This window comes from Azolla caroliniana, unplaced genomic scaffold, assembly GCF_043228905.1.
Source record: "Azolla caroliniana isolate FFs.n. ecotype wild unplaced genomic scaffold, voAzoCaro1.0.p SCAF_21, whole genome shotgun sequence".
Classification (NCBI taxonomy): Eukaryota; Viridiplantae; Streptophyta; class Polypodiopsida; order Salviniales; family Salviniaceae; genus Azolla; species Azolla caroliniana.
Window position 1 is genome coordinate 3463546 of NW_028230456.1, and position 17337 is coordinate 3480882.

Genomic DNA, 17337 nt, shown 5'->3' on the forward strand with positions numbered 1-17337 from the left:
AAACCCTCAAATCTCAAATATGTTGAGGAAAAGAAGAAACAAACCTTAAAATTCGAAGAAGAAGCCCTAAAACCCCAAGTAAAGGGAGTAGAGAAGAAGAAGATTAAGAAAAATCTCATAAGAAGGAAAGGTTGCGCACTCTCAAAAACCATGTGGGAACTTGTTAATCACTTGACCAATGCTCCAAAGGTAGTTCATGATTTTCATTTGCTTTATCCACACAAACCTACACAACTTGGAAGTTGATCCATGATGATAAAGGAGGGGATAATGGCATAGCCATGTATATGTATACTCAAATCTTGTACATTAGTTTCCATTTGTTGGTATTAGGGAGTCGAGTATATGGGGAGTCTAAGGTGGTGTGTAGGAATTGGTAAGCATGTGATAACTCCATGTATATAAAGGGTTATAGATCTCCCTTGTTAAAATCAAGGAGATCAACACCAATTACACCCTTGTTTTAGCTTCTTATGCACTCATTTTATAATCTTGTTCTTGTTCTTATCCCTTTATTTGTATTCGTAAATATTGTCCTTCATAGAATGTCTCAACCACAATTATCTTTTATCACAACTCATGGTTGATAAAGATCTCCAATAAACATAAAAAATGTCAAAATAGTGATTAGGATTTATGCTTGTATAGAACAACTGATAAACCTTTATAGGAGATCCAACATTTTTGTGATCCTTAAATTATCCCATTAACTATAAAGATTCAAAGGATCCTACAACTCATCCAGATTCCACTCTAAAACGAGAAAAAAGCCCTCCCACATTCCATATTGTCAACTTTCGTCATTATTAAACCCTTGGATCTTCACTACTCCCTCTCCTCTAATGCTAGTGTTTCTATGAAATCTTGGAAAAAGATCTCCCAAATGTGTATAAGATTTATGTTGAACACATGATTTTGTTGGCTTAGAAACATCAACCTCTTATTATGTTCAATACATCACAAAGCAACTTTACTCGCCCCTGATGTGTCATCCCTCCCCAATTCACTAAACTGTGTTGTGTTTTTCTTTTCTTATCTTTATTTATACCCCTTGATAGTTTTTAATTAATAATTCCAAATATCTTGTATGTGGCCTTCGCTTCTCCATTGCCTCTTACATTTCCCATCTCCTTAGCATGATCTATTAGTTGTACCACGAATATTTTATTTTATTTTCAAAATGAAGCTACTTTCCCATTAGTTAGGAATGGTTATTACAAAGAGACTATACAAGGAGGCTTAAACATAGATCGGGGAATCTCCCTCCAATCAAGTTCAAGAAAATAAGACTAGTTACAGACTGACTGCTTAATGTAAGTACCTACAGCTAAAACGGTGCCCTTCAATGATGGCTAGTACGAGACAACTCTTGGGGTCGACAGCGAAGGGAGGGTGGTAAGTGAGCCGAAAACAGCCAGCGTGGGGGTTGGTAGTTCCACCTCGGGCCACTTCCTCCTTGTGTCACCATAGGCGTGTTCCGCCATTTCTGCCAAAAGCACAAACGGGCAGTACCCACGTCAGTGGAATGGCTGAAAACCTCGTCCAATTGCCCTCGTAGGCAGCTAATAAGCACAAACCATATGTCCATGATCACTTCCTCCGGGGGCCGCACCAGATCCTGGAAGACCTTTAGGCAACGCCTTTCCATACATACCACAGGGTGAAGCCTGCGATCAACATCCAAATGTCCGAGAACCTAGGGGATGCGGACTGCAAGCCTCTCTCAAATCGAATCTTGGCGATTTTGCCTCATGCATACGTAGCACCAACTATCCACATTGAAGGCATCCGTCCACCTATCAACGGAGTGATCAAGCTATGCCACAACACTCCACGATGTTGTTCCTTCCACTTCACATGCCACAAGGAGGCGAGTCACTCTATCCCATACCTTTTGAGCGTGAGGGCAATAACAATGCCTCAGAGTCTCAATAGGTGAATGACAAAGTGGGCAGCCTAACGGGCCGCCACGTTTACCTAGCCATTCACCAACAGGAACCACATTATGACCGATTTGCCACCAAAAAAACTTTATCTTTTCCGGCAAGTGGAGACGTCAGAGACCTTTCCAAAAGGTAATGAGCACCTCATCATGGATGCCCAATGTACGCCAGCCATTGCATAAGGGGTCGTCTAGCTGTAGTTGAAAGGTCTGACCCAGTTTAGTGTTGTACTCGAAGAAATGGCGAAATCTGCCATCATGTTTCCACCTGAAATCCCCTAGGTCCCATTCTAGTTCAATGAGGGGACAACAACCATATACCCATAAATTCCAATGGGGTTCCACCTTAGCAACATCCTGTCATGATATGGCAAGACTCGAACCCATGACCTTAGGTTATATGGGTCGAGCTCTTGACCATTAGATCATCTATTGTAATACATAGAATATTATTTTCATTTACATTTTATTATAGGAAATTAGTGTATATTCCAGATTTCTCTGGAACATTCTAGAAGCTTCAGGATTACTCCTGAAAACACTATAAAAGAGGGCACTAGGCATTATGTTGAACCAAATTGGTTCAACGCCAGTCTTAAGCCTTTTAGCCACCATTGTATATTCTCTTCACATAATACATATATTTCTTATCATCACTCTCTCCCTCTCTCGATCTCTCTTTTTCTCTCCGTCTCGCTCACTTCTTCCTTCTCTCGAAGAAGTTCTACACCTCTCATAGTACTAATCCTTCGTTTAGTACTAATTCCTTCTCTGTCTTAGTACTGTTCCTGACACATCCGGGTCTGTCTTCCTCTTCCAGATGTTACCAACCTGCGCCACCATGCGGATTGGGTGCCAAGAGCCCCTACTCTGACTCTCCCCAAAAATCCTGTCTCTTCCCGATCCGCCCACGCCCTTCAGCGCCTTAACCCTTCCAGCCTCATCAAAGAGACCGAACCAAGCATTTTCTCTCACCTCCCCCATTGGAACCCTATCAACTGCCTCAACTATCAATCTCTGCATCTTCATGGCTCCCCTGAGGGGAGGGAATGGGACCTCCTAGGCTCCTCCTAAAGCCACCATGCGTCTCCAATCATCTAAAGAGTGAAGCCCTGTTTGCGCCATCTTTCCCCGTCCTAGGCCTAACATCATGCCGTCACTTGTTCGTACCTGAGGGTTCCAAAATAATGGTTGTCTAGACCACTCGATTAGTGTCTCCGTCGTGTGCTTGACCAAATGATGTTGTACGTGACACCATGCCTACAAGATGGAGTTCGACCCTCTCCTCCAGAAGACAAGCCATCTTGGGAGGGACTCCGCTTGTGCAACACCAATTCAAGGAGTCGGACCAAGGCCTACCATACTTGGGAGTCCCTGCCTACAACCTATTGCGAAGTAGAACCTTCCAACACCCCTTACCTGGCAAGAGGCAACGAACCACCATTTTGGCTAGCAATGCTCGGCTCTGCATTAAGGGGTCTATGAGGCCAAGCCCCCCTTTGGCCCACAGTTGTGTTAACCAATGCCATGACACTCTGGCGGCAACCATCGGGTTGTCCTTACCTGACCATATAAACCCCCTGATGGCAGCCTTAATCGCGTGCAAGCCTGAAGGGTCCATAATCCAGCACGAGACTGAGTGCCACATGGTGGCGACCATCACTTTGTTCGCAATAAGAACCCTACCAGCTAAGGATAGTTTAAACCTGCTCCATTGGTTCAACTTCTTGCTTAGTTTGGCTTGCAAATGGGACAATTGCGCTCCCTTGGGGATTGTCCTCCCCATCGTAAATCTGAGGTACTTGAATGTCGTCCCATCAGGGACCCATGCAAAATCAGCATGGGGATGCCACCTTGGCTTCTCTTATTCATTGAACCAAAGGCCTTGGGTTTTATCTCAATTGATCTTGGCACCAACAGACTGACAAAAGTCTTCAACAAGATGTTCAGCTCGCTACAAATTTGCATCATTGCCCTACAAGAAAAGGACTGTATCGTCGGCATATTTAGATAACAGAAGATCCTCCGTCACATTGGGGATGTGCAATCTCCTCAGTCCGTTGCTTGGTGCTTGTAAGTAGGCCGAGAAAGCCTCGGTTACAAATAGATAGAGATATGGGGCTAGAGGACAACCTTGCCTCACTGAGCAATGTAGTTGGAAGGTGGGGCCCCTAGCACCAGATACCAACACGCTACTGGTAGCAGTTCGATAGAGTGCAGAAGTGCAATTCCTCCATTGCGGGGGAAGGCCCATAGCTCTCATCACTCTTTCCAAAAAGGGCCATAACACCCTGTCGTAGGCCTTCTCAAAGTCTAACATCAAAATAGTCGAGCTCGATGCGGTGCGATCTACCAATGCCATAACTTCCTAGAGAAGCAGCACAACCATGCTTGATTATCATGTATGATGTCCAATAGGAAGCTTGTTATCTGCCTAGCTAGGACTTTTGCGAGTATCTTGTATATCATGTTAAGGATCGTGATTGGACGCCATTGGCGCAGCTCGAGGCTTCGCCCTGTTGCTTTAGGGATGAGATAGATCATCCCTAAAGGACAACCTTGTTTGATTCTCATGTATGATGTCCGGTAGGAAGCTTGTTATCTGCCTAGCTAGGACTTTTGCGAGTGTCTTATATATCGTGTTAAGGATCGTGATTGGACGCCATTAGCGCAGCTCGAGGCTTCGCCCTACCGCTTTAGGGATGAGATAGATCATCCCCTCCGCCAGGCCAGTTGGCATCGCTCCTGAGGACCAAATCTCCTTAATCCTAGCTTCCACTGATGGGATAACAGTTTCCCAATGAATCTCAAAAAAAACTCGTGAGAGACCATCAGGGCCGGGGTATGCTCCTCTCCACAAATCCCTAAGTGCCTCCGAGAGTTCTAATCGAGAAAATTTGGGGCTATCGAGCACAACTTCCATCTCATGGGTGACCTTGGGGTGAATGCAAGCCATCACTCTCTCAGCCAGCTCCGTTTTTTGCCGCATATGCATAGGTGCGAGCAAGTCATGATAGTAGTATTGTGTTACCATATGCAGAATCTCATCCTTGTCCTCCGTTATTGAGCCGTCTGGTTTGCACAGCCCTTGTATATGTCCACCACCACCCTTGGGTGCGCTGGAGTGAAAGCAATGACGGTTGTTGTACCATGTATATTACATTTATTACCTCCTTCACCATATCCTTCTTCTTACCATACTGATTCTCCCATTTTGAGAGCCTCTACCATTTCAAGTGGGGTATTAATACCTTTTATGGGTTGTCTGCCATAAAATAACCTAACATTTTGCACCAAAAACAATGTCACACAAATGTACGCCATTTAAGCATAAGACACCAATGTGGAAGGTTCCATGATTGTGAAAAAGAGGGATTTCACACTACTAACTTCTAAGGGTTGTTCCAAGAGTTTACTGTAAAATGTTTCAAATATGAAGAGCAACTTAAAGATAGGCCAATTGTTAGAATATCATCAAATCAAGGTGGAACTCTGGCCACATTTTAAAAAATAATAAAAGTATCCTAAATAAATAAATAAAGTTTAAAAAGTACATAACTTTTAGTAGAGAGCGTGTTAAGGTTTATACGTAAGTTCAAAGCACACAAAACATGGCATTTTCATATTCTCATTCACATATGCATGTAGTGCACAGATAGTACCAAATGTTTCAAATAGCTATCCTCATCTTATTGATGAGATTATTAGTTCCCTAATGAGCACCCACTTTTGGCATTTGCATTGATTGATACCTAGAATATTACAATGCTGACAAACAAGTATGTAAAATTTCCACCCAAATTACTACACGTCACCTAGGTCATGGACATTTTGTCATGTGTACAAATTCAATGTAAATGACTTTTGGCTAATTCCTAAGATTCATAAAAGTGGTGCTCATTTCTTACTTTCCTACATGAAACAAGATACCATGGTTGTACCCCAAATCTTGTTTCTTTTTATCAAGAAAATGATTTATTAATGTAGTAAAGCATGAGTATAGGACAATGCAAGTAAGGATGTAAGATATTTTTATGCTAAGGAATACCTTTGCTTTGTGTAGAACACATTCTATAGCTTTGGAAATGGATGGTGCACAAGTCGATATAGAAGCTAAAAAGGAAGAGACCTAGGAAGAAATGTCTAATGTGTCACTTATGCTAAGATTGAGTGACAATGGAGAGAAACAATCTAGCACCCAAGGGAATCCTAGTAAGTTTGGGAGATAGTACAGACAAACACAACATGAGAGAGAGGAGGTGAGGACCTAGAGAAGGGAGGATGTCCTTATCCTTTTAATGATGCTACACTTTTGCCTACTACTTGCTACTCCCTACAAACACCGACCCATATGGCTATATATCGGCAAGCAGTGAACCCATCCCTATTGCCACCAATGTCCATGGATTGCTTCTAGTAGTATGCCAAGGTTGAGTTCCATGCATAAAATAATAGAAATTGATTAGAATGATATACCATTTTTTACTAAAAGACATGTTTCTATAAAACAAAATTCTTTTTCTAGGAAATTGTGTGAAAATGCGAGGAGTTGGTGGGCCAACAAACATGAAGATGAATTTTGTGGTGAGGAGAATTCCATCTTTTCCGTAGTCGAGTTGTATCATAGTTATGACTAGTGACGTTGTAGGAATGTACGATGATGGTTTGAATTGAACTCTTTTCACAACATAGTATGATATTAAAACAATGTGATAATGCACAAAAACCTTGTTGTCCCTACAATAGTAAGCATCTTATGGCAAGGTATACCCGCTAGTGTGTTGTAAGACTAGGTGACATAAAGGCAACTTTTTTAAGGACAATATACCCCATAGAACTTAATCTCACTTTCTATTACATATGTTGCACTCACGTATACATCCTAGAACCTATCCCCTTCTTCATCATTTGCCCCACTACATTAATTGTACATTCTCACAAATGTGAGATGGGGTGTTGGGGCACTAATAAGGAAATTCATTAACAATGCATGTTTAACTCCAACCATAGTTTATTGACACTAATAAGGGGATTCATTGACTATGCATGTTTAGCTCCAACCATAGTTTATTCTACTATACTTAACCTCTATCACATTTGAGTTCTAGCTCCCCAAAATTTCAGCCTTGATCTCTCTAACATTTCTCTCATAGTAATACTGTGCACTCTAAATTGCAAGCCAATCACGAACGCCATACGCACTACGTGAAAATGTTTCACTTTGGTCTCATTGGTCATTTCTAACCTGTTGTGGCATTACCAAAGTCTCAATCTTGACCATGGACCTGGCCTCATCTTGTACATCACAATTCTCTTGTTCCCCTCTCCCTCTCTCACTTGAAAATGTTATATTTTTTGTCTCATTCTTCATATTTGACCCTATATACGATAATAAAATCTCTCTATATATATAACTTAAACATACAGTTATATTAATTGTGTGTGTTAACATAGGTGACACATTGCTACAACTTTCCACGAAACATTATTACAACTAATTCACTATCATTGTTTACATAGGTAATGAGACACATTGAAGAGCCAATAGCCATGAACCATGAAAGTGGTGTGCATGTCCAACATATAAAGCGATCCCCAATACCTACAACATAAAATCAAACTCCATCACTAATTTTAGGTTGGGTTGTTCTACCTTGCTTTACAACACATGAATGTTTTAATGAGTCTTTTTAAGCTAAGCAGAGATGAGAAGGATAACGTTTTGTATGTATTTCTAACTCGAGATTTTCAGGAGTAGAAAAAACAGGTTGTTGCATTAAAATGCATATCTTCTAATGGAAAACATTGTTGTGATCTTGCTATACCATTCTTCCTTCTTAATGGTGATTTAAGATCAGATCAGTTGACATGTTAGAATTCATGCATTTAACATCTAATATAGGATTACTTTTGTTGGATAATAAGGGCAAGCTTGAAGTTGAACCAAAGATGATAGTTCTCCTACACATCTTAAGCAGTATTTGTTCTTGGCAGCAGTGATGAACATTGATATTAAATCTAGAACAACATCTCTTTCGGTGATGAACATTGAGATTGATGCTAACATTTACCTTTGGTCCTTTCTCGGATGATCTATACTAGTTGAGATGGAAAATATTATAGACTATTTGTATATTGGCTTTGGCCACTTTAATTTTAATACCAATGGAGGATATTTTTAAATAATTAATTAATTAATTTAGGTTGGGTTGTATAAATTGTGCAGATACCCTCTTTCTCTTTCTCTCGTGTACTAGATGGTTAGAGATATTAATTAACTTGTAGGCCTTGGGTTAGAGATCCACACATATCTATATTTCACTAGATAGTCATAGATATTTAGGTGTTGAACATAGTACTCAAGCATTTGGTATTCTAATGGTGCCCAAGACGTTGCTATACAATGATATCCACCACCTACATGTGTACACAAACATGCTAGGTATACCTTGTTGGTTTTAAGCGTAGGAATTAGGGAATGAGGTATCCTAGCAAGCAAAAGATTGTGGGACTTTTCTATGCAGTTGTATCTTTTTTTCATGAGCAAGCTTGCAATCTCGATTGTGTATCAAACTTAGATGTTTCCAAATCTTGAAGTTAGAGTCGGCAAGCATAAAACAATAGAAAATTAGCACTCCAATTAAGAATTAGACATGCACACACAAAAGTGATAATTGAAACACCCCCACCCCTACCCCCCTCTCACTTTATCATTCCAAGTGTCAATGTCATTTTCTCTCCTTCTCTCACTTTCCAGCCTCTATCTTTCCGAATGGCATTTTGAACAGATTCATTATTAATGAATCCATTCCCTCACACACATATATACTAAAAAAAGATTGGAATTTGGCATTGAGAATACAATTGCTTTTTCATGATTAGCTCTCTCACACCCAATTATACTTTAATCCACGCACAATTAGATATAAGATGGTTCGATGCATGGGGTCGGCAGCACTCTCTCACTCTCATTGCCATTCATGTTGCACCTCATGATTAAGAAAATGAATTGAATGGCAAATACAAAGGTTGCCTTATCATTAAATCTCAAAAGCATCTTAGGTTTACAAAAAATCTCTCGCCTACTTATTTTTATTGTATTTAAGGGAGCTTCACTTTAAAGGTTCCTTTTTACATAGTGGATCATAGAGAGAGAGAGAGAGAGAGAGAGAGAGAGAGAGAGAGAGAGAGTAGAGACGTTTGCTTTTGTCACATAATAAGACAAAATCAATCTCTCTCTCTCTCTCTCTCTCTCCCATCCCCAAGGTTCCAAACCCTTCAAATTCTTTTTATGCTTTCTTTTTGTAGCCCTTGTTTTCTTCCTTGCACATCATTGCCTCTAGAAATTCTACATACTCACTTGGGTTGGTTGGTTTGTTTGTTTCTCAAGTGCCAATCCTTATTCTAATCTCTCCTCCCCCCTTCCCCCCAAGGGCCTATAAAAATGCAAACACTCATTAAAGAGGAATCAGCTTATTGGTGCTTCACTTCCTTCATCTCTAGTCTTGCTTCTTTCTTCCAATACAACTGATCCCCCCTCCCAATACTTACCCCTTGTAAGACAACTTACTTTCCAAGTGTTTATCCTTTTTCTATAAGAATGTCCACCACTTTGCTTTCTCGCCCAACCCCATCTCCATCCCCCTTCCCCTTCCATCAACCTCCTAAGTCATCATTCTTAGATCCAGATCCAAATCAAATTTACTCAATTCCAATTGACACCTTACCCAACTCATATATTTGGCCCGAGCAAGATAGACCTTCATGCATCCATGAAGATACATATCAATCCCCATCAAATATTCAAATACCCATCATTGATATGAACGAGGGAGACACGTGTTCAATCATTGAGAAGCTTACTGATGCTTGTGAGAAATGGGGCATTTTCTATGTAACAAACCATGGTGTCCCCCCCAATTTAATAAACACAATGAGGGAGAAATCAATGAAGCTCTTTTCTCTTCCACTTGACATGAAAATGAGGGCTCTTAGAAAGGATGAAACTTTTGAAGGATATGGTAAGCCAGTAATTGCAAAATTCTTTAAGAAGCTCATGTGGGTTGAGGGCTTCACTATGATGGGACATCCTAGCTCATCTATAGTTGATACCACAAATAGAATTTGTGGAGGAGAAGACAATGAATTCAGGTGTGCAATATGTTAAATGAATATATTTGTGTCCATGTAACAAACTTACAAAAACTCTTATATGGATGGTTGAACATTAAAAAAACCTTCAATAACACAAATGTAGGTGATTTTTAGTATTGCGCTAAAACAACTTCCTTTTTTTATCAATAAAATTGGCATATGGGTATTAAAATCTATTATAAGGTCAGCATTGGTTGAAAGAAGTCATATGGTAGTACAAGTGAAATCATTTAAGATGTAACTTAACAATTATCCAAATGGTCATTTATGTTGTTTGCTTTCTCTTAACTTTAATAAGTAAAACATTCTTATCTTTTGCCTATAGGGAAACATTTGAAGACTATGATGTTGCAATGAAAAAATTGTCAGGAAAGCTATTGAGTAAAATCCTTATTGGTTTGGGGATTGACATGGACCAATTTAAGAGTGAGCAATTCATTCCTGAAGAAGATTGTTATGCAGCATTACAACTTAATCACTACCCTCCATGCCCTAACCCATTGATGACCATGGGCCTTCCAGCCCACACAGACTCAACATGTCTCACCATTCTCAACCAAGGGGAGGTTACAGGATTAGAAATATATAAATATGGTGATTGGATTCGTGTACCCCCGTTGCAAGGTTCTCTTGTCATCCATGTTGGTGATATGCTTCAAGTAAGTATCTTAAACCCTCACATTTTCAATAAATTTTGTTCCTAAAAGACAAGCCCTCATTAAGTATCACACACCTAAAAAATCAAATGCTACATTTCATGTGATGATAAGTTTCAAACAAATGTTTGTGAAATATAAACATGAATTCATGTACACTTAGGTATACAATTTTAGCTAATTTCAACTTACCTCTTCATCTTTTTAACTTCCAGGTCCTAAGTAATGACAAATACAAGAGCATTGTGCATAGGGCAATTACAAATAAGACGAGGCCTAGGCTAAGCATAGCTTATCTATGTGGGCCCCCTCTCCATAAGACTATCAACTCCCCTCATGAAGTTGTGAAATCATCATTCGAGCAACAACCTATGTATGGGCCAACAAAGTGGATAGAGTTTCTACATGCAAAAACCATTCATTTCATGGGAACTCTAGATTACCTCAAGGCTAAATGGCATCATAGCAATTACATTTGAGATCTAGTAGGAAACTAACACCCATGTAATTGTTTTGTATAATACCACTTTAGAATGTTACCATGTTCATCACTAGTATTGTTTGGCATTGTATACATTTTCTATGGATAGACTTTTCATATGCACTTGTTGCTTATCTTTCTTCTTAACTTTTGTCAAATCATTGTATCATGCAATGATGATAAAGAGTCAGTAAGGTGGTGATGTACGTGTGCCCAATGCCCACATGGTTCACGAAAAAAAACTAGAAAAGTTTTAATGAATCAAGTCACCATAGAAATGTGTTTGTAGTCCAAGGGTTCATAAAATTGACGGGATTTAGATAATCCAACATTCAAACATTATTTATAAATTGAATAGAGAAGGAGCTTCCAAGATATCAATTTTACAAGCATAGGAAGAAGCTAGTTGTTAAAGATCAATTTGTGCTCGAGGGGACAATTGAAGAAACATGGACAAGGTTAAAGGATTCGGACCCTTCACCTTGAAATGTCCAAGCAACTACGTTACCAACTTGTATCAAGTTGATGTCATTTGGTTTGATTTCAAATTATTTCGCTTTGGTAGTTTGCAATATATCCATTTCAAAACCGTGATTTAATTAGCTCAAAAGATCAATTGACATAATGGTTTGTCGCCTTTATGTTTATTAATTTCATCAACCTCTTGTGAGTTATGACTTTTTGTTTTCATGTAATCAAATCGTTAGAACTTTGTTCTCACATTTTACATTTTTTGCTTCATATTTTAAAGTGATGAGTTTCAATGTTATCGTTTATGCAAATTGATTGATAAATTTTTTACAATTTAAATGGTTTGGGTTTGACGATGTCTTAATCAATTCAGCTTAGGCTTGAGAATCTCTTAAATGGTTTAGTTTAAACGGTTTCTAAGTCATGATCACTAAAGTTTCAATTTTTTAAAACAACTTAAGGTTGAAACTCAAAACTCTGTTTGAGTTGAACCACACTATTGCCAATAGGTCATTCACTATCAACACATTACTCTCTCTACAACAATCTTTACTAATTTAAGCTTACAAACCTACCCTAACTATTGTAACTTTGTTATAGAAAGAGTAATGTATTGTTCCTTTGTGCCCCCCTTTTAGCACGCCCTTTTTAGCTAAGCCAACCCAAATGTGTACCTTTGTATAAACTATAAATTGAGTAAGAAGTAAGAAGCTAACTAGGTTGGTTTTCATCTCTTATGTGCAGTTCACATATTGGTGGAGAAGCGGGCACCAGTTCCCCACGTCCAAGTATCCACCTCTTCCCCCTCACCTTAGGTTGCCCACTAACTTCTTGTCCCACGAGTTTCTCCAATCCCCTTCCTACATGATAGCCCTCCTGTCCCCCACATCAATCAAGTCTAGGTGTCCCTCAGTCCCCAAGAGCGATTGATCTCTATCCTCTTGTAGCCCTCATGTCCCCCACCTTAACCAAGTCCAGGTGACCCTCAGTCCATAGGATTGATTGATCTCTATCCGCCTATAGCCCTCTTGTCTCCCACCTCTACCAAGTCTAAGTGGCCCTCAGTCCACAAGAGGGATTGATCTCTATCCGCCAATTGTTAGCTCGTTTTCCGTCACTAACCTCGTCCAAGTGGCCCTCAGTCCACATGAGGGATTGATCTCTATCCGCCAATTGCTAGCTCGTTTTCCGTCACTAGCCTCGTCCAAGTGGCCCTTAGTCCACAGGAGGGATTGATCTCTATCCTCCAATTGATAACTTGTTTTCCGTCACTAGCCCCGTCCAACTATCATCTGATCAGGGTCACCAGTTCCATGGAGATCTCCTCAATGTCGTTGCAGCTCAACTCGGTGTCCAGTAGATGTTTACGTCCCCATACCATCCTCAGACAAATGGCCTCACCAAACGCCTCAACAAGACCCTCAAGAAGGAAATTGCCGCTTACATTGATCCATGCCACAAAACCTAGGATCAAATCTTGCCTTTGATCACCCACGCCTACAATACATCTGTATAGGCGTCAACACAAATCAACCCTTTTCGAGCACTCTATGGGCGTAACCCTCACCTCCCACTAGAATCATCCATTGATGTACATTCAAAACCTACCAACATGGATACCACTTGGGGGGCTCTATCTCCACAGATGCTCCCCCTCCTTCAACAAGCATTGCTCCTATTCCTGTTCCTGCTCCTCAGTCTCTTGTTTCTCTCAAGGGGGAAATGTGGTGTGCGTGTGTTCCTTTGTCCCTTTTAGCACACCCTTTTTAGCTAAGCCAACCCAAATGGGTACCTTTGTATAAACTATAAAATGAGTAAGAACAAGAAGCTAACTAGGCTGGTTTTGATCTCTTATATGCATTTCACAATGTCAAAATGAATTATTATTTATCATCTATTAGCAAACACAAGCAATTCATATGCACATATGTAATCATGAAAACACATGGGTACGTAAGGTTAGTTGGGACCCTTTGCAATGGACGTGGCATGATCCTTATGCGAGTCAAGGAAGCAAAGCCATCCCTTTCTTCCAAGTCATGACTACATTGGGTTGCCACCTTCTAACCGCTCAAACCGCCCGCAAGCCAACTGCTGCAAAGGTATGGCACACATATCATGTTCCTCATACAATTATCACGAAGTTTTGGTAGAAAATCTGGACACAACAACATGCTAGGCGAATTACCATGTTCCAATGGCTATTAATACATAAGTCACTACCGGTTGGAGTGTGGCAACATGGGAACCTTAGCTCTCCTAATTCTATAGTGTGCCCAAATGCAACAAAATCAATCTGACACACTTTGTGGGACTGCCTAGAGACTCATCGAATATGGGGGGGGGGGGGGGGGTTGGCCGCCTATTGCAAGTATGCTAGGTGCAAGGCACAATCAAGTGGAGAAATGTATGTTGGTTATCATGGTAGGCCCTAGTTGACATATATGAACATCATGAAAAGGGGATAACTTTGGTGATAAATGCACAAGAGGTTCTTTTTTCCACCATCAACAATATCCACTCAACTCCTATTAATGTCAAACCTCAAGTTGTGTTGGAATTGGTCAGCCCAATAACTCTTTGGATTCTATGGAAACAGCGATGTAGACGAGTCTTCTCCAACCAAACCATGCATCCAATAACGTTAATGCAAGAGATATGGCGTGAATTTGTAGCTATTGTAAAGAGGCAATATGATGGCTCATGGTCGGATCACATAAGATGGAACTATCGTGTCCCTACAAGGATTTGTATATAACAATCCGATCTGTAAAATTTTATAACTAATGGAAGAAGTTTTTTTGGAGAAAAAAAAAGAACAATTCATATGCAACACAAAAGTCATCTAGCATTTTGTGTAGACTTGATAGGGTGATACGAACTTGGTCGTGTAGTTGCCAACACACTAGGAAGTCTAGAGCGCAAATCCATTTACCTTGTGCTTGTTTCATCAACACTTTTTTGCACACAACATTGTACCAACTAGATAAATATTATTTATAATTGAATATTGCAATCAAGGGAGTTTTCAGCATGCCTTCAAAACTAATGATATAAATGGCATAGTCATATAGATTGGTGAATTTGTGCTAACCATATAAAAAGCATCTCTTTTTTAACCATTCAAGGTTAGTTGGCTTAGCTATAAAACTCAATGAGCAACTTAATGTATGTCGCCAAGTTATTTTATTCCATCCAATTTGAAATGTAATTATGATCCCTTTCCTCTCTCAATGATAGAACAATCCGAAGTTGTGATCCATTTTCCATGAAGTCGTCTAGAATTCCAAAACTTGGCTAGACTTAGTTAAGAAGCAAACATAATATTGATGAGTCCTTACACAGGGTTTTCTTCTTCAATTTCGAATATATTGACAATTCATACCCTCGAGTCACCAACAAGATTACAAAGTTACTCAAACTAGTTTGTAATTTGGTTCTTAATAGAAACTTGTTTCTCTACAAGTCCTATAATTATGTCAATCTCGATGCTTGTGCAAATGTACATGTTACCTCATGAAGTCATATGTGGTCTCTCTCAACTTAGAAGTTATTGAAAGCCCCATGAGTAAATTTCTAAAACGGATTATTATGCCTCCATTTTTTTCTTGGAGACTCTCAAATTACAACTACAAGTTATGGAAAGCCCCATGAGTAAATTTCTAAAAGGAATTATGCTTCCATTTCTTTCTTGGAGTCTCTCTCAAATTACAAGTTAGGGAAGGCCCCCATTAGTAGAGAGCATAAATTAAGTATCAATTTCTAAATGAGATTACATCTCCATTTTTTCTTTACCTTATGAAAGGCAAATAATCTAGAATTTTTACGTTATATTATATCAGACATCATGTACAATGTTGTTGCAACTAAATTGATCTTTCTTCGTACATTTATTTCCACCATTGATATCAATTATTGCGAAATACATGATAATGCATTATCTATTACCTGATAATACATGATAATGCATTATCTATTACCTGATAATACATGATAATGCGAAATACATGATAATACAAAATGAAGCAAATTTTCTATAAACATGGAATCTGAAAATGGACAAATGGTTGATGTTGAAAATGAAGCAGATTTTCTATAAAGATGGTGTTGGAGGGTGAAGCAGTTTTTTATGACTGTCTGAGGAGAGTGATTCATTCGATTTTTTGAGGGTGTATATAATATTATACTTTATTATATTTATTGTTTGATGTCTATATGTTAGGATGTTTGATGGAATCTGCAAATGGACAGATGGTTGATGTTGAAAATGAAGCAGATTTTCATAAAGATGGTGTTGGAGGGTGAAGCAGTTTTTTAGGAGTGTTTGAGGAGAGTGATTCATTCGATTTTTTGATGGTGTAGGGGCTGAAGCATACTTTCATGAGGGGAGAAGGAGAGCACATTGGATGTTGGTCATCGCGTCTTCCAATCTCAAGGACCTTCGTAGTAAAAGATGACATTGTTGATATGGACAACGAAGCACATTATCTATTTCTGACAAGGATGAGTGACGATGGTGTCGGGGGCAGAAGCATAATTTCATGAGGGGATCCGGAGAGTAGTGTCATTATGTTTTTTGTATGTACAGGGTTTTGGTGGTCTACGACGAGAGATGGTTGAGGTGGACTTTGGTGGTAATCGGCTAGATGTTGGATGGGGAAAATAAAACAGATTCTTGTTTGATAAGGATGAGTTGTGAGGTTGGCGGGGGTTGAAGCACACTTCACGATGGGAGAGTAGACGCATTTTCTTTTTTTGTTTTATGAGTGTTGATGTTGTGGACTTGGAAGGTTTTTCTTGAGGGTCAACGACAATACATGTTTTGAAGCTTGGAGATTTTTAATGTTTTTAAGACACAACAACTCAGGCCAAATGTGTTGATGTCATCGGAAGACATTGATTGACTTCAGACATTGGAATTAGTTGATAAAGTGATCACATTACAGGATTTATGAGGTTGGTTGATTTTGTAGGCATTTTTGTTGTCCAAGGTTGAGGGCTAATGTGGAAAAAAGAAGTTCGAAAAAACTGGATACTCTGAGATGTTGTTTATATGTTGACTATGGTCTTCAGATGACAAGGGGCAAAGGAAGATGTGTTTCAGACACTTCTAACTACAAATGTAGCCATTTGGAATGCAATCATGAGAAAATGGACTTGTTTTTACATGCTAGAGATTGTTTTTCCTTTACATGTGGTCTCCTAGCTTGCCGTAGCAAAGGCTTGTGGAAGTGTAGAAGCTATTGACAAGGGAAAAGCGGATATGGCTCTTGTGGATAATGATATAATGGTATTGGGCAATGCTTCAATGGACATGTATGACAAATGTGGTGGGTTTGGAACAGCCAAGGAAGTGCTGGAAAAGTTTGTTTTTCATTATAACATATGTCCAGCATGGACAAGGCCACAAAGCACTCGATTCATTTGAACAAATGCAAAGCATGGGCATTTCTCTGATTTGGATAATGGTATGGTATCATTGTAATTTCTTTGCCTATAAAGATTGGCAAGGGGGGTTTTTTCTTACTTATCTTACCTAGAAAGACTAGCTAGAGTCATTCGGCATGGCTTTACAATATTTGAAGTAATATTAGCCTATTTTGTACATGGCCTTTGGCCACTTTCATTTTAAT

At 39.4% G+C, this 17337-nt stretch overlaps 1 protein-coding gene across 2 annotated transcripts; it reads left to right on the forward strand.

The window, feature by feature from the left end:
- Positions 1-9395: 9395 nt before the first annotated feature.
- LOC147850375 (gibberellin 3-beta-dioxygenase 1-like) lies at positions 9396-11837 on the forward strand. 2 transcript variants are annotated; one of them, XM_087336092.1, is made up of 4 exons: positions 9396-10093; positions 10422-10755; positions 10968-11237; positions 11594-11837. In XM_087336092.1, exons 1-3 carry the CDS (start codon positions 9543-9545, stop codon positions 11229-11231), a joined length of 1149 nt encoding a protein of 382 aa, XP_087192218.1. In that variant the 5' UTR covers positions 9396-9542; the 3' UTR covers positions 11232-11237; positions 11594-11837. The 2 variants fall into 2 exon arrangements, with proteins under 2 accessions (XP_087192218.1, XP_087192217.1); XM_087336091.1 differs by lacking the exon at positions 11594-11837 and having other exon boundaries at positions 10968-11380.
- The last annotated feature ends 5500 nt before the right edge of the window (positions 11838-17337 follow it).